We start from the raw sequence: 23,416 nt of genomic DNA, 5'->3' as shown, positions 1-23,416 counted from the left end.
GGGTGCCAGAAGATGAGAGAGACCAAGATATTGAAAACCTATTTGAAGAAATAATGACAGAAAACTTCCCCCACCTGGTGAAAGAAATGGACTTACAGGTCCAAGAAGCGCGGAGAACCCCAAACAAAAGGAATCCAAAGAGGACCACACCAAGACACATCATAATTAAAATGCCAAGAGCAAAAGATAAAGAGAAAATCTTAAAAACAGCAAGAGAAAGAAACTCAGTTACCTACAAGGGAATACCCATACGACTGTCAGCTGATTTCTCAACAGAAACTTTGCAGGCCAGAAGGGAGTGGCAAGAAATATTCAAAGTGATGAATACCAAGAACCTACAACCAAGATTACTTTATCCAGCAAAGCTATCATTCAGAATTGAAGGTCAGATAAAGAGCTTCACAGATAAGGAAAAGCTAAAGGAGTTCATCACCACCAAACCAGGATTATATGAAATGCTGAAAGGTATCCTTTAAGAAGAGGAAGAGGAAAAAAAAGGTAAAGATACAAATTATGAACAACAAATATGCATCTATCAACAAGTGAGTCTAAGAATCAAGTGAATAAATAATCTGATGAACAGAATGAACTGTTGATTATAATAGAATCAGGGACATAGAAAGGGAATGGACTGACTATTCTTGGGGGGGAAAGGGGTGTGGGAGATGTGGGAAGAGACTGGACAAAAATCGTGCACCTATGGATGAGGACAGTGGGTGGGGAGTGAGGGCGGAGGGTGGGGCGGGAACTGGGAGGAGGGGAGTTATGGGGGGGAAAAAAAAGAGGAACAAATGTAACAATCTGAACAATAAAGATTTAATTTAAAAAAATAAAAATAAATTGAAAAACATTAACTATATGATTGTGTTGGTAATAATCAAACTAATGTTTATTGAGCATTGAAAATATGTGAAACAGCCCTGACCAGTTTGGCTCAGTGGACAGAGCGTCGGCCTGCGGACTGAAAGGTCCCAGATTCGATTCCAGTCAAGGGCATGCACCTTGGTTGCAGAAACATCCCCAGTAGGAGGTTTGCAGGAGGCAGCTGATCGATGTTTCTCTCTCATCGATGTTTCTAACTCTCTATTCCTCTCCCTTCCTCTCTCTAAGAAATCAATAAAATATATTTTAAAAAAAAAAATTTAAAGTCCTTACCAGCCCTAGCTGGTTTGGCTCAGTGGATAAAGCATCAGCCTGCAGACTGAAGGGTCCCAGGTTTGATTCCAGTCAAGATTACATGCCCACGTTGTAGGCTCGATCCCCCAGTGGCGGGGAGGGGAGGGGGGAGGGGCCAGAAGCAGCCAATCAGTTATTATCTTTCTTCATTGATGTTTCTCTCTCTCTTTCTCTCTCTCCCTCCCTCCCTCCCTCTCTGAAATCAATAAAAATATATTTTTTAAAATAATAAATAAGTAAGTAAGTAAATAAATAAATAATAGAGTCGCTACCTGACCAGATCCAGTGACACTGGCATTCCAATAGGAGCCAAAATGTTTATTGGCATGTCTTATTTAGAAAGTGAAAAGGGAAATTACTTCTTAGTTCTTAAAAAGATAGGTAATATAAGTATTAGAAATAGAATTCAATAAAATAATTTACTCACCAGACCACTTAATTGGAATTATATATATGGGAGGAGGGCTTGTCTTACAGATCAATAGACAGGTTGTATTCAAATACTTTCTTACTTTCAGACTGTTACTTGTGGTAGCATCTTGAGCTTGAGTAGCCATCTACACCCCTGAGGTCAGCCCACTGACCTTCCCTTGTTGGATGTCTGACCTAATGTTTCTGTGGTTATGAAGATCAGAGGAAATCCTATCATGACAAATAATAAGATTTTTCTTAAATGCAGAAGTCCAGTCTTTCTTGGGGCAAAAAAAAAAAATAAAATAAAATGGTGATGGCTCTGTCTTCTCCACAGGGAAAGTTCCCACCGACAGGGGACAAATGGTCCCAGATTTAGATACCGTCTGTGTTTCTGTTGTAATTAACATCGGGCCCAGGGGTGGGTTGGAGTATACCATTGCGTTGGCCACCCCCACTGACTGCTGGGGAATCCTAAATCGTGTGTTTGTTGGAATGTGAAACTTGGGTGGGGTTTCTTTGGATGGGCATCAGGAAAGGAAACCAGGCTCATTAGCAAACCATTCCAATGTGACTGCTTCGATACAGGTGGCCCCCACAGATGCAGTCAAAGAGAGGAATAAGCCAGCTAATCTTTTCTTCTGCTTTTGTAAAGAAGAAAGTATGAATGATGTCCTAAGTCTATTTCAATTCAGTTGGTTCCACTTTTCTAACAAGTTGATTAAAATAATATCCAGTGTTATTCAGCATTTATTGAATGCTTTCAACAGTCCACTTATTATGCTAAGAATTTTGCATGCATTATCTAGTTATAAGATAACCATATCCAAGGGCGGGGGGGGGGGGGGGAAGGCGACATATGTAATCCTTTTTGTAATACTTTAAGCAATAAAAAAATAAATAAATAAATAAATAAAAAAGATAACCATATCTGGTAGGAACTAGTATTTTTCCCATTTTACAGACGAGGAAAACTGAAGCCTTAATGAGGTTAAATACTCATCTCAAGTCACAAAGCTGAGATAAGGACCCACCAACTTATTTACTCCAGGCAGAGCAGGAGTAAGCAGCTGGCAAGTTCCTTCCATTCCTGTTTTGTAAGTTGCAGAAGAGAACTGAAGAAACTCAAAGATACCACTGTTTTCTAGTCCTTTATAACCTCAAGGGAATTTGTTTCCCTTTTGCTTCAGTGTGCTTTGCCCCATGCCTTTTGATCATCGCCTGTGTTCTTATTTGCAACTCAGCTTCTTGCTTTTTCTGACCCCCAGGAGAGGTAAGTGAAAGCATGATTAAATTTTAGCTCTCTGTAGAGCCACAGCTCCTAACACTGGTGTCAGCCTCTAAAACCTACATTATTATTGATCCTCATTATTATTAGTGACATTGTTCCCCCGAAAATGGAGAGGCCCTAGCTGGTTTGGTTCAGTGCATAGAGCATCAGCCTGTGGACTGAGAGGTCCCAGGTTTGATTCCAGTTAAGGGCACTTGCCCAGGTCGCTGGCTCGATCCCCAGTAGGGGGCGTGCAGGAGGCAGCCTATCAATGATTCTCTCTCATCATTGATGTTTCTATCTCGCCTCTTCCTTCCTCTCTGAAATCAATAAATATATATATTAAAAAATCAATCAATGAAAAAAAATGGAGAAGATTTTTAGTAGATGGTATGAGAGCATCCCTGTCTTAAACTTCCCAAGGGCGCACCAGGTGAACAGAACATAAGAAGAACATCACGAGACCAGCAGTCATTTGTACTATTGTCCAGGTACAAAGGATTCCTTGGAATATCTCTGAACATGAAGCCATTCTAGATCAGCCAGGAGAAGGAGGCCATGGGCCCAGCTAAGCTAATTGTCTGTTAAGAGAAGTTTTGAACTTCCTAGTTAAAAGTTCATAGTAATCATCTGGTAATTGTTTAAGTGGCTTGCCATTGAAGTGCAAAGTTGGAAATACTGTAATGTGAAACTTTGGTCTAGCTTCATTAGCTGCAGTAGATCTTAAGCAATAAAATGAAGGTCAGGATTTAAAACCCACACAAGCCTATTGGCTTTGTTCATTTATACCAGGGGTGGGCAAACTTTTTGACTCGAGGGCCACAATGGGTTCTTAAACTGGACCGGAGGGCCGGAACAGAAGCATGGAGGGAGTGTTTGTGTGAACTAATATAAATTCAAAGTAAACATCATTACATAAAAGGGTACGGTCTTTTTTTTTTTTTTTTTTTTTTTTTAGTTTTATTCATTTCAAACGGGCTGGATCCGGCCCGCGGGCCGTAGTTTGCCTACGGCTGATTTATACACATAGCCCCAGACTGGATTCCTACCCACAGCCACCCAGCACCAGTCACAAGCAGAATCAGGCCAGGGACCCTGGATAACCCAGTGTCGCCCTTCACCACTAATGGGAATCCCCTTCCACTCCAGGAGCACAACCTATGATACTCGGTCTGTTTTGTTCATAGAACACAGTAATGACATACAGTTAAAGAAGTGGTCCGAACCCATGGACATTGGCATGACTTTCAACTGGGTACCAAAAGCTATATTGTCGGGTGGCCATTTGACCTTCTCAGGAGGCCTAACTACCGGAACTCCTAAAAAACATCAGTATAATAAATGGGAAAGACCCGGCCAGCATGGCTCAGTGGTTGAGCATCGACCTATGAACCAGGAGGTCCCGGGTTCGATAAATGGGAAAGATGGTGTCACTTAACTTGGGTTTCCACACAACACATAAATTGATCTCCTCCACCTGACCCAAACAGCCACCTGAAATAGAAATAAAGAGGATCTTCCTGCTTTTTGCTATTCCAGCCTATACAAGTACTTTGTTAGCATTCACATCATCCCATGCCTGAAATTTTAAAATTGAACAGTACTTAGTATTTATCAACTTTGAATAAAATGTTTCACTATCTAAATATTAACTATTCAAACTTTGAATTCACCAACAAGAAGTTGCCTACTTTAGAGTAAGTAGTTCGTCTTACAAGAGAAACTTGAAAAGAATAACAATTACAGAAAAATGGGGGAAGATTTTGCAGAACATTTTCCAGAATATTGACTATGTTTGCATCAGTAGAAATGAAGTAGTAAGAGGCTTAATTTCTATATACATTTTTTATTACTAGAAGATTAGTTTTCTCCTCCATCCTCCACCAAATAAATGTTGAATAAATATTTAAAGAACATGGGTTTGAAGAGGCGCCAGATTACGAACCTGCCTGGAGTGCCTGTGTCTCAGGCCGATTCTGTTTTTGGAAGTCCTGGTTGCTCACCCATATTGGCTTGCAGTTCTACTATTTGATGTTATCTGGCAGCTGTGGTGCCCACCAGCTCCCAAGACTGTTTGGAGAGAGAATAACAAGAAAAGGACGGAAAGACAAGAATGCAAATATCTTAATAACTTTAACCAGCTTGGTGTCTTTCAAAGGCACAATACTATGCAATAAACTTACTCTAACTCTGGCATGAAAATTTCTAATTGATTGTGCTTTTCCTTAGAAAGGCTCAACTCGGGTTTCCAATAAAAACTTGGAGGCAAGAAGCAGGCTTCTCACCAACCTTGAAGTGAAGAGTTCCACCATCTTACAGATAGTTGAAACTTCAAGTTTTCAAAGTCCTCCAGAGAAGTGAAATTCTGTACTATTTACAATACATTCCTAGTGTAGACGTCATTGTCTTCGTTTTCTCAAGCCTGAAGAAGAAAGGGCAGTGTTGGCAAACAAGTCTGTTGTCAGGCAGTCTTTACATGAGATTTTGAGGAACCCTACAGAATATGCCATTATTGTTTAGTGGGGAGAGATGGGCAGTGTCATTGAGAAGTGGGAGAGGAAGAAAGGGAAGGAATAAGTTAAGGGAGAATGAGAGGCCATGAAAAATCTTCAAGGCGGTGGGCATTCTGAGCCTTTAGACCAGTGGTTCTCAACCTTCCTAATGCCGCGACCCTTTAATACAGTTCCTCATGTTGTGGTGACCACCAATTTCATTATTACAAATTGAATATAAATAAAGCATAGTGATTAATCACAAAAACAATATGTAATTATATATGTGTTTTCCGATGGTCTTAGGTGACCCCTGTGAAAGGGTCGTGACCCACAGGTTGGGAACCGCTGTTTAGACGATTCCTTCTCTCTTGCTGAAAGCAGGTAATGGGTTAAAGCCTGAATTCTGGCTGGGATTGGAGACATGCTGATATTCTCTTGGGCTTATATTCTCTTTGCCTCAGGTTTTTGTCTTTAAAGTGGGGATAACAATAATATTTACCTCAGGGTATATTTCAGAGAAAAACTTCAAGGCGGTTTGAGGCCCATGGTTGCATTCAATAAATGTTAGCGGTCATAATTATCATCATCATTATCTGTCTCATTATCACCATCATCATCATTATTGTCTCTATTATGACATCACAGTGTCTATCATCACCACCACTGTCATCATCATCTTCACATCATCAAATTATTATCCCCCACCACCATCTCCCTCACCATTGTGACCATCATCACATCATCATTATCATCATCACCATCATCATCTTTTTCCCAATCATCACATCACAGCCACTATCATCACTACCACCATCATCATCATCATTGTCCCCTTCATCACATCACAATCACTAGCTTCACCATCATCATACCCATTAAATCAAACACCATTACTGCCAAAGTTCGTGTTCCAGCATCTAGAAGGGTTCAGGAAATCTGGAGAAGGCTGTGCGTAGATTAAATAGGAGTCCAGAGACAAAGCATAATTTTGAAAGGCATTTGGGGGTCAGAGGAGCCTAGTTTAAAGGAAACTAAGATCTCCTCATCTCAGGACCCCTTGCTTTTTATTAACACAATTTGTCCTGAGGCAAGGCAGAGATATACACTTCAAAGGGTCAGGGTTTTGAAGAGTCCATTGTCAGAATGGAAGAATTAGCCTACAGCTATTCAGGTGTTTGGCCAGTAGGAGGCAATAACATGTAGATTAAGATGCCCTGAGCTGTCTGGCAGAAAACAATCATCCCTTTTCAGGTTTGGGGAAATGCCTTCAGCCATTCCCAACAGGTGACTACATGTGTGACCCAACCCTGTTGAGTCCCCAAGTTCCATCAACCTTTTGATGAAACTCTTGCAATTATGACATGCTGGAATTGGCTTCCAACACATTACCATCATCAACCCATTTTTATCATCATCATCATCATCATCATCATCATCATAAGTTTTATCTAGTAGAATCAACAGTGATTTCCATTCAAGAAAAATAGTCTGCACTTATGCATCCAAATATCTCAGCCTGGAATACTAGAACCTCCCAAAACGGATCTTAGCATATTTCTGCAGCCTCATCTGTCTCTACTTTCTCACCCACAATAGTGAGTAATTTGTAGTTTTCAGCACAAACCATGCTAATTTGGGACACCATGCTTTTATTCATGCCATTCCCTTGTCTAGACAATTCTTTCCTGACTTCTTTGCTTGGCTGATGCCTGCTCATCTTCTTGGACATGATATAAGCATCAACGCCTCCAGAGCATACCCTGCCCTCACTCTCTGAAGCCTAGGTTAGGTGTTCTCCCTTTAATCTCACATAGAATCCAGTGACTAGCTCTATGTTTAGTTTTAATGTCAAATGCTATGCTTACATATTTAGCAGACATGTTGGCTCTTCATCAGATAAACCTGAGTCCTCCTTACTAGTTTGTGTGCCTAGCCAATAATTTTTGTGCACTTTCATTCTCATGGGTCTCCTTGGTGACCTTCAAATAACTATCTCAGGCTGCTGGAGCCACTTCACCAGGAAACTGCGAGGGAATTTGTGTTCTTAATACATTAAATAGTGTCAGGTCTCATAACTGCTTATTTTGGAAGTAGGCCTCTGCAACACTGGTAATCTGATGTAAAAAGTCTGTGATTTCCACTCGGGACAGGTTCCCAAGTCTTGCCAATGCTTCTGTGGTTTATTGTGTGTATTCATAGTAGAAGGAAATACTGAATTCTGCTTAATGTTTAGTGAAAACAAATACACAGGTTGTTCCCATACAAATTAACAAACTCCTTAAGTCTTTTTAAGTACTCCTTGGGGAGTTGGGGGTGCAGGGACCTCAGGTCAAGAGCCTCCACCTCACCGGAGGTCTCTGTGGAAGGAGAGGTGGGGCTTGGCAGGGGTTAGAGGAGTAGAGTTACTCCTCAAATAGAACACAACCAGTCCTCCTGAGATGGTGTGTGGTGTGATGGTTAGGAGCACAGATTTGAGAGTCAGGTCACCTGGGGTCAAATCTGGCCTCCTCCAGCTACTAGCTGTGTGAGCTAACCAGGTTACTGAGCTCGGTTCCCACCTGCGAGGCTAGATTAAGCCCAGTGCCCCATCCTGCAGCTGTTGAGAGGGTCAAAAGAGAATGCATACTCCTGGCACCCAGTGAGGTCACGTCAGCATCATCCCAGCTACATAAACCTGTCCCCAGAACCTTCCTTCAGTGTGTACTGAGGGGAAGTGGCAATTATCACCCCCATGTTCTTGAAACTGACAACCGATAAAGCATTCTTCCCACTGAAATATTTCTCCAGAGATGGCAAATCTCTCATTCCCAAGGCTTCAAAACAATGACCCCAATATGGTGGCCTCCAGGAACAATGACCAGACATGAACCTCATCTGGGTAGATTCCTTTCAAGTAACATAATTATAGGACCTATGCTAATGGAGCAGGTACATTAACAGGTTCTCGTTTCCTTTAGTGCTTGGGTCGCCTCAGGAGAAACCTTTTCAGTTGGCAGTGGTTCCCGAAGACCTTCACAGCTGACAGCATGACCATGGGGGAGTGGGACTAAGGGAGAGTCCTCCATAGACTGGCGGAAAACAGTTGTTTCTACAAGTGGCCCATTTTTATAAATTGCATTGCATTCCTTCCACAGTCTTCCTTAACCAACTTCCCTCATTTTAAAGTGGTCATTTGTGGGGTGGAAGAAAACATCAGTAGAGGAAGAGGAAGTGAGACAGAGAAGGAAAATTGCTAGTAAAAGGTATTTGCTCGAGGTTGCAACACTGTGGGCACCTGAAGCTTAATTCATTGGGGAACCCAGGGAGACAGTGCAGTTATCCCCCAGGGAATATGGAGCTGGGCACTCACACACCAACTTTCAGGGGCTCCCAGGGACAGTAACACCTCAGAACTTCTTGACTGCTTTGTGAAAGGCTAAATCAAAAGTCTTCAAACAAATGGAGATAGATCCTGACATTTGAAAGGCAGTGGAATGCTCTAAATTAATAAGGCCTAAAAATATGATGGGACCAGGGGCACCCAATAGCCACCTGCTACATTCCTCTTCCCTGCAACTACCTCCGACTAGATCCTCGTGTTCAGAACCCTAGTCTGGCTGTGTGGCTCAGAGTTTGTCTCTTCAGTCATTAGCTGTGGTATTTCCAGTCGAATGATGTCTGCAGAGGTAGCAGAACTTGAAAGTAAGTGCCTCAGTCAGTCCCCAACGTGGCATCATGGAACCATTGGATACAGAGCCATAATAGGAGGGAATTATTTTTAAAGAATTAACTTTTTAAAAAATCTAATCAAGTATGATCACTTGAAACTATGGGGGGAAAAACAGAGAAGGGAAAAGAAGGAGGATCTTTTATGGTTATTATTCAAGCCCCATTCCCTGGGAGATTGAGAACAATTTCCACCAAGACCAGAGTTCTACAGATCTTCCCTAGGAATTGCATCTCCAGCACCACCTTCGTTGAAATTAAAGACAGAGCCACATGAGTGCGGATGATGTAGTAAAAGGAAATTGCCTGTGAAAACCGCTGACTGGAGATGCCACATAAAACAGCAGGGTTAATGTCGTGCTGTTCAGATACATTTGCCCTCACAATTCAGAAGCCCTTCTGTATATCGACATTTCAGCTAGAGCCTGTTCACCTCCATTAAGCCACAGGCCACCATAATTTCCTGTTACCTTAGGCATTTTTCAGTTTAACCACGGTTGCCAAAGTTTTCTAGTTTTATTAGTCCCAGTCAACCTCTGAAACTGCCTGATGAGACAGTATTTATCTTTCAAAATCCCGGATTAATAGCCACTTTCCCTGTGAAACCTTCTCTAACCTCCTTCACTACCCTTGCCCCTATCAGAGGCACGTAGGTAGCTGCAAGTGGCAACAGAAGCACGGTGTGGGGGGCGGGGGGGGGGTGGTCCTTTTCTCACACAGTGAGAAATATGGAGGGAAACGATTTCTGGCATTAGATCAGCTGGTGAATGGCATCTTCAAGGCTCTGCCACCCTTAGCATATTGCTGTGCATCTTCATGCTGGTTGTCTCATGGTCAGACAACAGCTGCTGCCATTCCACACATCACAACCACGTTCAAAACAGGAAGAAAGGGTGACTTTAGTTAGGATCTGTCCCTCATTCTCATCGGCCAAAACTGTGTCACATGGCCATGGCTAGTTTCAGGAATACTAGAAAAGCTGAGGATATTGTCAGGCCATCCCCCCCTCCCCGAAAAGAAAAAGCCCAGAAAGTCTGTTTTCTTAGAACTTCTTCTTATTGTTGTTTTCTCTGTGGCTCTTTCTATCACCTTGGCTATATCTGTTACCTATTGCCTAAATGATGCTGTGTAACAAATGGCCTCAAAACCTCAGTGCCATACAACAATCAACACTTACTTAGCTCCTGGGTCTTTTGAGTTGAGTTCAACTGAACCAGGTTGAGCTTGGCCAGTCTCAGCTCGCCCGTGTCCTGGGGATAGCTGCCTGTCAATTGAACCCTGACAGCTTCACTTAAGACAGCGGGGGTGATTCAGCTCCGCTTTATGTGTCCCCAGCAGACTAGCTGGGGCACGTGCTTCTGGCATTGTCATCGTGTCATGAGGTGCTTTGCTGTGTTCAAACCTTTTCTTTCATTTGTTTCTATTTACTCCCCACAACAGCCTCGCATGCTAACTAGAGAGCACGTGCGATTGGTCTCGCATTGAAGGCTCCACTGGGTAGGGAGAGCTCGCTGATCAAGGTGATTCAGCCCAGAAGTCTCAAGTCCAGGATTGGATGTGAGGTCCTTTACCCGCCCTGGGCTTCCTCCATGGCTCCAGGCTGCCTGTCTTTCAGCAGCTGCTTGCCAGTCAGTGCTACTCAGGCATTTCCTTTGACAGCTTCCAAAGGTGACAGCAGCGACTCTGTGAGCACCACCCTCCACGGAATCCATTCACCTCATATAAATGGGCCCTTATTCTGAGCAAGCCACCCTGAGGTGGTGTGGAGATGAATGTATGAAGGACTCAGCTGCTGCCCTTCCAGAGAATGGAGGCCAGGTACACGGACATAAAACATGGCTCATGGTCCATGTAGCCCACAGTCAAGGGCCCTGATAAGTTATGAGGGGAAAGGAGATCCTGTGGTCACGAGGCTTGAGTTGTAGCTCAAATAGACCATCCCTCTTTCCTAGACACCCCTTATTCACCATTTCTAGAAGGTGTCCCACATTTGCTCCTTCTGTATCCTATAGCCTGGCCCCGGCTTGGATTCCAGGGTGCACTGCAGCACATTTGGATTGTCCCAAGGTACTGGGCCAGTTTGAGCGTTTTTGAGATTCATATCTGTCTTTCATTTTGTGATGCACCTTGTAAAAAAATATGATTTAAAAAGAACATCACCCAATAATTCCACATCTGGAAATGGATTCTAGAAATAGAAAAGGATATAGGTTTAAAGATTTTCATCACAGCAATGTTCATGGTCCATTCATTTATAGAGGAAAATAGGGAGCCACTAAACATAAAGAGGTATCTAGCGTTCACACAGGTTCATACTGAGCACAGTTATACATTTATATCTATGGCATGTTTGTATGTGAGCAGGCAATCAAAATAACTTTTAATAATAAAAATAAAAAACATCAATGGCTCTGACCAGCAACCCCTAAAAGTGGGTGGCTGGGGTTCTGAAGTTGTCCCTCCTTCAGTGTGGTTGGGTAAGACAACTTACTAATAGGCACTCTGAAAATAGAAAGTGGCAATTGGCTGGTGAATCAGAAGTGACCTCTGTATGGGAAGGCAGCCAGGCTCCTTGAAGGCTCAGAGAGAGTCATGAGTTCAAATCCAAGCCCTGCCATTGGCTAGCCGTAAGTCCTTGGCCAAGATACTATACACTCCTTGAGTTGTCTGAGAAATGGGGCCAGTAATCCCTGCCTCCCACAAGAATTGGGAGAATTGTATGAAATAGTATTTGCAAAGTACCTAGGCAGTGGTCGGCAAACTGCGGCTCACGAGCCACATGCGGCTCTTTGGCCCCTTGAGTGTGGCTCTTCCTAAGCCTTAGGAGTACCCTAATTAAGTTAATAACAATGTACCTACCTATATATTTTAAGTTTAAAAAATTTGGCTCTCAAAAGAAATTTCAATCGTTGTACTGTTGATATTTGGCTCTGTTGACTAACGAGTTTGCTGACCACTGACCTAGAGCATACCTGAATTCCTGGACCAATAAATAGTGGCACATATCATTATTATTACTGTTATTATTATTATTATTAACATCAGTGATAATATATCCTTTGGAATTATAGGAATGGCCAAATTAATATAAAAATGCTTCACTCTCTAAAATACCTGGGTTAGCTCTTTGATAGTACCATCAATACTAGTAAGTTTTCTGCATCTTTTTTTTCCCTCCACATCTTAAAACTTGTTTGTACATTTGTTTTGTTTTTGTTTTACTGGTGGTAGTAGACTCCTTAGGAGCAGTTTTAGGTTCACAGAAAAACTGAGCAGAAAATATAGCGTTTGCTTATTTCCACTGTTCCCCTTCCACATGCAGAGTCCCCACCCCCACCAACATCTTGTTCAGTTTTGTTTGTTTTCCAGTGGGAACCTGATTTCCAGTGGGTAGCATGGTGGAGTTAGAGCTGAGTTTCTTGAAGTAAAGTGGCAGACCTGCCCTTAGATGCTAGGGGGTGGGTAGGAACCCCATCACCTGGTGGGCCCCTCCAGATGTCCAGAGGAAGGTGCCTCAAGGTGTCTGACTGAGCGTGGGAATCCCCACCTCACATTGCCTTGTGCATAAGAAGTCATGTGGCCTTCTTTCTTTTTAATTTTATTTTTCAATTACAGTTGACATTCAATATTATTTTATACTAGAGGCCCGGTGCACAAAACTTTGTGCACTCAGGGGGGAAGGGGGGGTCCCTCAGCCCGGCCTGTGCCCTCTAGCAGTCTGGGACCTCTCGGGAGATAACGACCTTCTGGCTTAGGCCTGCTCCCAGGTGGCAGAGGGCAGGCCCAATCCCTAGGTGCAGCCCCTGGTCGGGCTCAGAGCAGGGCTGATTGGGGAGTTGGGGCGCCGCCCCGTCATGCACAGAGCAGGGCAGATTGGGAGGTTGTGATGCCACCCTCAGTCACGCTCAGGGTAGGGCCAATTGGGGGGTTGGGGCACCGTCCCCTGTCACACTCAAGGAAGGGTCGATGGGGAGGTTGCGGCGCCACCCCCTGTCACGCACAGAGCAGGGCCCATCAGGGGGTTGGGGCACCGCCCTCTATTACCCACAGAGCAGGGCCGATCAGGGGGTTGGGGCGCCGCCACTCTCACACTCAGGGCAGGGCCGATGGGGAGGTTATGGCTCTACCCATCACACACAGAGCAGGGCCCGTGGGGGGGGGGAGCTCCCCCCTATCAGGTACAGAGCAGGGCTGCTCAGGGAGTTGGGGCCCCGCCCCCTGTCACACACAGAGCCGCAGGGCGATCAGGGGGTTTGGGCGCTGCCCCCTGTCACGTTGATCCCGGTGCCGGGAGGCATATTACCCTTTTACTATATAGGGTAGAGGCCTGGTGCATGGGTGGGGCTGCCTGGTTTTCCCTGAAGGGTGTCCTGGATCAGGGTGGGGGTCCCCACTGGGGTGCCTGACCAGTCTGGGTGAGGGGCTGAGGGCTGTTTTCAGGCTGGGAGTGACTGAAGTTCCCAACCGCTCCTTTTTTTCTTTTTCTTTTTTTTATTCTGGGCCAGCTTTACCTTGAGGCTTGGCTCCAGCTCTTAGGCCTCTGCTGCTGAAAGTAGGTTTCTGGCCTTTGCTTACAATGTTGCGAATCTGCTGGCTGAAGTCCGGCAGTATTTGTTACAATGTTTCTTAAACTGCCCACTCAGAGGCCTGCAGCCGCAGGCGGGGAACGTTGGTTGCCTCCAACGATCCTCCGTCACTGAGGCAAGCAAGCCTCATCTTAGTTTCAAGCTGCCTGGCTGCCGGCCGCCATCTTGGCTGACAGTTAATTTGCATATCTCGCAGATTAGCCAATGAAAAGGGTAGCAGTCGTACGCCAATTACCATGTTTCTCTTTTATTAGTGTAGATTAGTTTCAGGTGTACAGCACAGTGGTTAGACAATCAGATACTTACAAAATGTTCCCCCTGACATTTAAGGTACTCACCTGGCACCATACATAATTATTATGAGTGGATAAAAAAGCAGGGGTACAGATACATAATGAAATACTGCTCAGCCATACAAAAGAAAAGAATCTTACCATAGCACGGATGGACCTACAGGGTATTATACTATAGGAAGTAAGTCAGACAGATGAAGGCAAATATCATATGATTTCACTTATATGCAGTATCTAAAGAACAAAATAAATGAATAAACAAAACAGAAAGAGACTCATAGATATAGAGAACAAATTGATGGTTGCCAGAGGGGAGGGGAGTTGGGGGGCCGAATGGAAAAGGTGAAGGGATTAAGAAGTGCAAATTGGTAGTTACAAAATAGTCACGGGATGTAAAGACCAGCATAGGGAATATAGTCAACTGATACAACTCAGCACCAAAAAACAAACAATTCAATTATTTAAAAATGGGCAGAGGCCCTGGCCAGTGTGGCTCAGTTGGTTGGAGTGTCATCCTGTACACCGAGGGTCACAGGTTCAATTCCCAGTCAGGGCACATACCTAGGTTGTGGATTCAGTCCCTAGTTGAGGCACATCTGAGCAGTAACCAACCAATGTTTCTCTCCCAATTGAAGTTTCTCTCTCTCTCTTGCCCTTCCTCTCTCTAAAAGTCAATAAACATATCCTCCGGAGAGTGTTAAAAAAAAATAGGCAGAAGACCTGAATAGACACTTCTCCAAAAAAAACATACAGATGGCCAATAGACATGTGAAAAGATGCCCAACATCACTAATCACCTGAGAAATGCAAATTAAAACCACAATGAGAGATCACTGCACAACTGTCAGAATGGCTATCATCAATAAATCAACAAGCAACAATTGCTGGCGAGGATGTGGAGGAAAGGGAACCCTCGTGTACTGTTGGTAGAATTGCAAATTGGTGCAACCGCTATGAAAATAGTATGGAGGTTCCTCAAAATAGTTAAAAATGGAACTGCCTTATGAACTAGCAATTCCGCTTCTGGAAACATATTTGAAGAAACACTAATTAGAAAATATATTTGCACCCCTATGTTCATTGCAGTTCTATTTACAATAGCCAATATATGGAATGTGTCCAACAATGGGTGAGTATATAATGTGGCTTTCAACAGTCATCAGTCTTAAAAGCACAGAGAATCTGGTAGATCTGTTCCTTTCTCATCCCAGTTCAAGCATTGATATTGTGATGTGTTAAATGGGGCTTCTTGCCTTGAAATAGGATCAATACGAAATATTGGAATGCAGTCTTTGAGAGATGGTTTGTGGACTTCCAAATGGCATTGGCTGTTTTAGTGAGTTGAGTATGTCAGCCATGAATGGCTTATTTAGGTCTTGGTTAATTCAAAGGCGTGCAATCCTATATTCCAGTTAATGCATGTGTCTGTCCTTTCAGAGTTTATAATAATATCTGCATATCATTGAATCAGCCAAGTCATTATACAAAAGAGGATTTGAGTCCATTGCAATTTGGGAATGTGTGCTCTGACTCATCTACAAGCTATAAAATACAACATTAATTTTTTAATTGACATATTAAAAAATACCCCAAAGGCAAATAATTTTATGCAGATTATGAACAAACCAATAAATAGAAAGTTATTTTTAAGGCTTTTGTGCATTCCAGGCTTCTTAGCCTCCTCAGAGAATAGTAAAGTGTAAAACAGAGTTGCTACTTCTCCAATCTCCCACCACCTACAAAAATCACACAGGAAATCCAAATTCAAGGTAGACAAATCAGAAAATATAGATAGGAATTATAAAATACAAGTGGAGTCACACCAACCAAGGGAGAAACTATTTTGATTTATGGCCTTTCAAACCCTTATATGCAAATACACTTATATAAGTATGCATATATGTATGCATTCTTATACATTATTTAACAAAAAAGAGATTGTACACATTATTTTATAATATTTTTCATTTAGCAATGTATTATAAGTGCCTTTCCTTGCCACTGAATACGGATTTACATAATCTCTTTTCACAGTATGTCATTGATTGATGAATTATAGTTTACATAACCCATCCCCTATGGGATATTTTGTTAGGTTTGATCATTTATTATAGTCAGCATTTTGAAACAAATACCCCTGGTTTTGTGCACTTGTCTGATATTTCCAGACTCAGGTGTTAAGATGTACTTGAGAATCTTACAGTCTGGTTGTAGAGACAAAACACAATGCAAAGAAAGCAAGCTCATAAAGGGAGGAGGGGTGTCTAAATTAGTTGACAGCCAAGAGTCAATGGCCAGAAAAACCATTTCACACTTAGGTTGCTATGTAAGGCTTCATGAAGGAGAGTTGTAAGTGGTAGAAACTTTAATCAGCTTAGGTGTAAAAAGTGTATGACCAGCCCATGAAATTGCAAGTTCACTTTGATTTCAGACTGAGCTGGGTCCAGAGTTCACTTGATATTACTGAGCACGTGTGTGTGTGTGTGTGTGTGTGTGTGTGTGTGTGTGTGTGTTTTCTATCTCTTGGTGTGAGCTGCATTCTAAGCCAAGCTCTTTCTCCATGGCAGCTGCCTCCAGCAGCTCCAGACTCAGGAGGTTTTTATATGTCATAAAGAGAGAAACCCTCTCTCCCAGCTTCTCTGTTAATAATCCCTTGCAGAACTTTTGCTCACCCGCCACTGTATAAAGGGAAGTTGGTGTCCTGGTGGCTACTTTGGGTCATGTGCCTGTGCCCTGTGGTGAGGAATGTGGGCAGGGTGTGACTGAAGGCCCTTCCCATGGAGCAGTTCTCAAAAGGCAAAGATGCTGGATGGTGAAAAAATGAGAGGACGCTGGAACTTGAAGGATGAGCAACCACATCCATTAGATGCTTTGGGCTGCAATTAACAGGGAAACTCCAAATCAAACTGGTCTGTTTACCAATATGTTATGTTATGAAGTCTGGAGGCAGAGTGGGCTCTAGCACCACATGATCCTGGCTCAGTGATGTCATTAAGTTGACTGAGGGTCAACTTCATCTCAAATCAGATTTCCCTCAATATGGCTGCCAATGGCCATCAGGACTCCTAGCCTCTTTGTCCATGGCCAGCACTTGAGGGTGAAAAATAGCTCCCTCTGTCAAGAATTATAAGGCTTTTCCTGCCATCTGATTGGACCAGCCTAGGTCATGTGCTCACCTCTGAATCAATAGCACACTGACTCTGGAGCTACTGGGGACTACTACACACTGATTGGCCAATTACTATCTACTCCTGGAGGAAAAGGTGGGGTTACCTTCCACATGGAATATGGTAGATATTTGAATGAAACTGTAGTACCATTAGAAGGATTGGAGGACACACACTGGGTGGTCAACCAGCAATGGGATCCAAATAAGACTTCATTAGTTAGAAAGGAAATATGGAGTTGGATAAGAGAGGCAATTTATGGCCTGGTCATAGCTGACCAATGATGTGGAAACAAGATTACAGAGGCTGTCCTACAGGGAACAGGAGAGTGCACTAGTTCATTTGGAAGTATTCATTTATTTATTCTTTTATTGCTTATATATTTATGGAGCACCTACCATGCACCAGGCCCTATGCTGTGGTGAGTGCTGGGGATAAATGAGATAGATATAGTTCATACTGCACATGAACTTCTAGTGGGGAAGACAGCAGACAAATGAATTTCACAGATAATATGTCAAGAAAAACAAAGCAGGGTAGGAGGATAGAGAGAAAGGGAGGGAAAAGAATCCAAGGCCTCTTGCATAGGTTGACATTGATCCAGAGACTTGAAGGACATGATGAAGTGATACAAGGTGATCTGAGAGAGTGTATTCCCAGCAGAGGGAACAGAAAGTGCAAAGGCTATGGGACAGGCATCCATGGCATGTTTGGGAAACAGTGAGGTGGGCAAGGGGACAGTGGTAGGGAATCATGTCAGAGAGGAAAGGTGAGATCACATGGGACCTCGCAGGCATTGCAAAGACTTTGTTCTTACCCTGAGTAGGATGTTGAATTCATGAAGACAGAGGGTGGCCAGACCCTCAGCCCATGGCTTTGCCCTGACTGATTTAATCCTTTCTCCTCTCCTCTCTTCTAGGCCATGTACATGTTCTACGCACTGGCCATTGTGTGTGACGACTTCTTCGTCCCTTCCTTGGAAAAGATTTGTGAGGTACGTGCCGTTATTCTCAGCATTTCTGAGCTGGGCACTGGTACTGCTCCAGCCTGCTCCACGGAAGTCCTGGGGAGTACTCTATGCAACCGGGGGGGGGGGGGAACACCGGATATCAGCATGCTTCAGAGTGATGAGCAACATTAGCATAAAAGCGCCATCAATCTGCTTAGAATTCCAGGACGCCCATCTATAGTCGGGCTTTAACACACACATGGCCAGTTTTCCCTGTCCATTTGGCTATAATTCATGGTACTTACTGAGTTCTGCTTCCAGTTTTCTTTTCCTCTTTTAAAATCTGCTCCTCCATTCTCCTTGTCACTCACTCCCTCCTCTCCACCATTCCCTTCTGCTTCAGTAACCCTCCTTTGGTGATTTGTGGGGTCCTTGTCAAGTGAGAAATCTCCAGCCACACACACCCATCACCCTCCTTCTGTGTCTATGTATAGAAATGCTCCAAGCAGAGGCCTGAAAGGGGGGAAGATGAAAGAATTGGCCACAGAGACAAGGGCATGGACTCTGCTCAAAATCTGCCCAGTGACACCAGGCTGAATACCAAGTTAAATCCCTTTTATCTGAATTTTCAGCATATCTAGAACCCTTTTATACTCTTGCCTCCTTCATCTTTTTCTCTGTTTTGAAATGTAGTTCCTTTATCTGGAAGCTTTCCATTTTATTTTATTTTTAATTCAGATGCCTTTCCAGAAGGGATCTCTACCAGATGCCTCTCCTATCTAGAGCTCAAGTTTCTTTATGTCATTCTCAAACTTCATTGTCCCTCCCCTTTCCTCCCTCCTTCCTCCCAAGTGTCAGATTCAGTAGGTCTCCGGGGCCAACAGGGACCAGAAGTTCTATTTCTAATAAGTATCCAAGTGCTGCTGAAGGTACTGGTCTGAAACCACACTTCGGGAACCACTAACTTAAGCAGTACCTTCTATATCCTGGAAGTCTGTTAATTTTGTGTACTTACAATAATAAAAGAATCAAGGCCTGGGAGTGGGTTCCTTATACCATGGAAGGAGGATGAGGAAGAAATGAGGTGGACTGTGGACAGGTGTGGGAGGAAGGCCTTTGTTCAAAGTGAGGTAACCTTAGAACAGGGTTGCCTCATGGGAAAGATAAAGAAGCTCTGAAGCCCTTGTAAGTGGGGTCATTTGCAATCTCTAAAATACCACGGTTTGGTGGTTTGTTTTTCATGCAAAGCAAACTACTCTCTCTTTTCCACACAACTTAAAAAAAATAGTAAGACCTTTGTAGGGAGCAGCTATAGGGTCAAGCCTCAGACTGACCTGTGGCAGAGCCACATACAAGTCCCAGCTTGGAGGGCAGAGCCCTTCTAGCACAATTAGGCTTGACCCTATAGCCGCTCCCTACATCTGGTGAGATGTTGCCAGGGCCGAAGTGAATTAGGAATGAAAGAAGAGGGGACATAAGGAGGTACGGAGGAAGAAGCCAATGGAGTGGGTGAAGGAGAGAGAGAGGAACTGGAGATGATCCAAGGTGTGGACTCCAGAATAATCCCCCATCGGGGAACCCAAGCTGGAGAAGACCCGGCAATGCAAGGCTCCCAGCTTGCGGCAAGTCTTGGCAAACCGCCCCAGGAGTGTGAGCTCTGCTTTAGGCGACCTTCCCACAGACTGCCGGCTCCCCCTGAGACAGGATGGCAGGGTGCCCTCACAACCACACCTTTTAACTTGAGGTATCAGCACTCCATCTAAGGTCTCCTCGGGACCCCATGTGAAGTTTAGCTGTTCAGTCGAGAGTGAGGAACCCCAGGATTCTAGATGAAAATACCCCATTAGGGCTCCTGCAGCAGACTTGCTGGTTGGAGGAGCCAGTAGCCTACGCCAAGGCCATGCTGCCCCTCCATGGCTGAGCAAGGGAGTGCAGCTGCTGATGTCACTGGGAAGAGGATCATCAAGAAGATCTGGCACACCAGGAGGAACTGGCAATTTACTGATGGCCAGCAACTCACTTTTTGAGTCATGACTGAAAACAGAAAAGCTAAACATGCTAACCAGCCTCTAATGCAGGGGTCCTCAAACTTTTTAAACAGGGGGACAGTTCACTGTCCCTCAGACCGTTGGAGGGCAGGACTATAGTTTAAAAAAAACAACTATGAACAAATTCCTATGCACACTGCACATATCTTATTTTGAAGTAAAAAAAACAAAATGGGAACAAATACAATATTTTATTTGCATGTGGCCCCCGGGCCGTAGTTTGAGGACACCTGCTCTAATGTGTATTTGTCTTGTCTTCTTGCAAAACACCTTTGGATTAACCAACAGGGTGACCTAGAGAGTTTATTGAATAGAATATCTTAGCAGAGCTGATGCCTCGGTACTTCCTACTCACCCCTCACTCGCCCTACCCCAGGGTTTCAAGGTTGCATTGTGGATGGAAAGTGGGTTTCAGGAGGATGACCCTCCTCACCCCAAAGCCTCCATAGCCTCTTAGAATCAAGGCTCATAAGCTGGTTACCATGAGCCTGATTTAGCCTTAGATCAGCATGGTAGTGAAAAAAAATCAGGACATTTTGCATTTTAAAAAAATGTGGACTTTTGGCACCTCAAAAAAAAAAAGATACTTGGACGGAAGGAAACTAGACTTCAGGTGGTAGGCACACAGTATATAGTAGAGTATATACTAGTAGATATTGTATTATAAATATAGACACCTGAAACTTATATGATGTTATTATTAACCAATGTCACCCCAATCAATTTACTTTAAAAGTAGAAATATTTTGGAACTCAGAGGGATCTGAGTGGTCTGATGTTAGAAAGGATGTGAATGCCTACCGTGCCTCACACTGGCCACTCCACTCCTCCCTGTTTTCTGCACAGCCCTTGGGGCATTGGGATTGGGGACCTCTAGATCTTGTAAAGAGCCTTGAACTCAAGTGGACCCTCCTCCCGATCCTGTCCCTCAAGGGGGACAATGAGAGGAGCTGTGGCCCAGCCAGGGCAGTCAGGCAGCAGTGGCCGAGCTCTGGGAGGAAGAGAAAGGACCAAGCTTGAGACCTGAGAGTCACAGGGTTCCTAGGGGTAATTGGACTCACCTGTGCTTTGTCCTTGCTCCTCTGTAGCGCCTGCACCTCAGTGAAGATGTGGCTGGCGCCACGTTCATGGCGGCAGGCAGTTCAGCTCCAGAGCTGTTCACATCTGTCATAGGTAGGTGACAACCTGGGGACATCTAAGCCCTGCCCTCTCTAAAGGACCTGGGCTGGGTGGTGGTTGTTCATTATTATCAGTGCACAAATTCGTGCACCAGTGGGGTCCCTCTGCCTAGCCTGGGGTTTCGGGCCAAAAACGGCTCTCTGACATCCCCCGAGGGGTCCTGGATTGTGAGAGGGTGCAGGCCAGGCTGAGGGATCCCACTAGTTCACACTTGGGGCCAGGGAGGGACGTGGGAGGTTGCCCAGCCAGGAGGGGCCACGGGAGGGCTCCAGGGCATGTCCAGCCTGTCTCGCTCAGTCCTGATCAGCCAGACCTCAGCAGCAAGCTAACCTACTGGTCTGAGCATCTGCCCCAGGGTTGGGCAAACTTTTTGACTCGAGGGCCACAATGGGTTCTTAAACTGGACCGGAGGGCCGGAACAAAAGCATGGATGGAGTGTTCGTGTGAACTAATATAAATTCAAAGTAAACATCATTACATAAAAGGGTACGGTCTTTTTTTTTTTAGTTTTATTCATTTCAAACGGGCCGGATCCAGCCCGCGGGCCTTAGTTTGCCCACGGCTGTTCTGCCCCCTATTGGTCAGTGCATGTCATAGCGACTGGTCAACCATTCGACTGCCCCTTGGTGGTCAGTGCACGTCATAGCGAGCGGTTGAGAGGCCTTAGCATATCATTAGCATTATTACGCTTTGATTGGTTGAATAGACGACCAGACAACCAGACACTTAGCATATTAGGCTTTTATTATGTAGGATTAAAGAAATGCTTTTACTTTGCATGGATGTGCTCCAGCCCCAATGCCACTGTTCTTGTGGGACAGTGTCCCCAGTGCAGATTAGAGAGCTCCCTCCAATGCTCGACTGCTTCCTGCATACCCTCTGTGATCAGCCTAACACTTAAGAAAGTTCCTCTGCACACACCTTGGAATACGACCCCCACAACAGCCAGGCTGATGCTGGCTCTGTGTTTCAGGCGTCTTCATCACCAAGGGCGACGTGGGAGTTGGGACCATCGTGGGCTCGGCGGTGTTCAATATCCTGTGCATCATCGGAGTCTGCGGGCTCTTCGCTGGGCAGGTAGGAGTGATGGCAGAAGGTGGTGTCTGGGAGGGAGGGCGTGGAGGTGAGACAGCGGCCGGTCTGGCAGGAGCAGAACCAGCATGAGGACCAGTGGTCTTGGACAGTGAGGATGTGGGATCTCACGCCCCAGGAGGCTGGCTCAGCTAGACCTGGAAATTGCCAGGCACCATCCTTTGGTCTCCGTGTTGATGGAATATACACTGAGTGGCCAGATTATTATGACTGGCCAGATTATTATGACCACCCCATCAGTACTTCATTGACACTTCCAAAAATACTGAATATTGAAAACTTCCTAAGCAAATACTCTCAAGGTTTTATTCTTATTATTATTTGCATAACTAATTCACTTCATTGTACTGATGGGGTGGTCATAATAATCTGTAGAGTTCCCAGGTTCATGTAAGTAATTAACCAGTCTGAAGATATGGGCCACGAATCTGAAGGTGCCATGCTCATTTTGATATATTGATCTGAATAGGAAAACCTAAAATTTTAGGTATGGTGTTGCCTCAATGTAAATAGAGTAAAAATAGAGAGAAGGAGGCAGGAAAAGACAGGTGTGTGTTTTTCTGCTAAAAACAATTTGCATCCATCACAGTTTAGGACACATCTACAGTTAGGAAACATTTTATTTACATGTTCCCTTTAGTTGACTTTTGGGGTCACCAGGCGTTTTGCATGCCTGCATTTTATCTATGAAGACTATGCCACTGCCGGGGGGTGTCGTGGGGTCTTTGTCCTTTGTGAACTCTGGTGTGCATTTTGGAAAATCTTGGGAAGACACCCCAAAGTCACCAAAGTGTGAGGCTTTCCGGCATCCATGGCGTTGCAGGGGCAAACAGGGGCTTGCAGCCATCCTGCCAGCACTCATGTCCTAGTTTCCTGGTAGAAATACCCAGGACTCTGAGTATTATTTAGGAAAAGTGACTGCTAGAAGCCCATCAAGGGTGTCCACTTGCAGTATTGAGGTACCTGGTGGTCTGATCCAAGGTCCTGATAGAAGTGGCTGGTGGTTTGAAGGGCTACAGAAAGCTCCTGGGAATTTTCTCCCACG

The 23,416-nt window shown here is 44.4% G+C and overlaps 1 protein-coding gene across 2 annotated transcripts in view; it reads left to right on the top strand.

The window, feature by feature from the left end:
• Positions 1–23,416, top strand: part of SLC24A3 (solute carrier family 24 member 3) — a 489,682-nt gene that overhangs the window by 345,135 nt on the left and 121,131 nt on the right. For both annotated transcript variants that reach the window (XM_059705440.1, XM_059705441.1), the window contains 3 exons: positions 18,023–18,097; positions 21,189–21,273; positions 22,253–22,356. In XM_059705440.1, the coding sequence (XP_059561423.1) occupies positions 18,023–18,097; positions 21,189–21,273; positions 22,253–22,356 (264 nt within the window). The remainder of the gene's footprint in view (positions 1–18,022; positions 18,098–21,188; positions 21,274–22,252; positions 22,357–23,416) is intronic.

The sequence above is a fragment of the Myotis daubentonii genome, chromosome 8 (genome assembly GCF_963259705.1).
Source record: "Myotis daubentonii chromosome 8, mMyoDau2.1, whole genome shotgun sequence".
Lineage (NCBI taxonomy): Eukaryota > Metazoa > Chordata > Mammalia > Chiroptera > Vespertilionidae > Myotis > Myotis daubentonii.
This window is presented reverse-complemented; position numbering and strand designations above follow the sequence as displayed.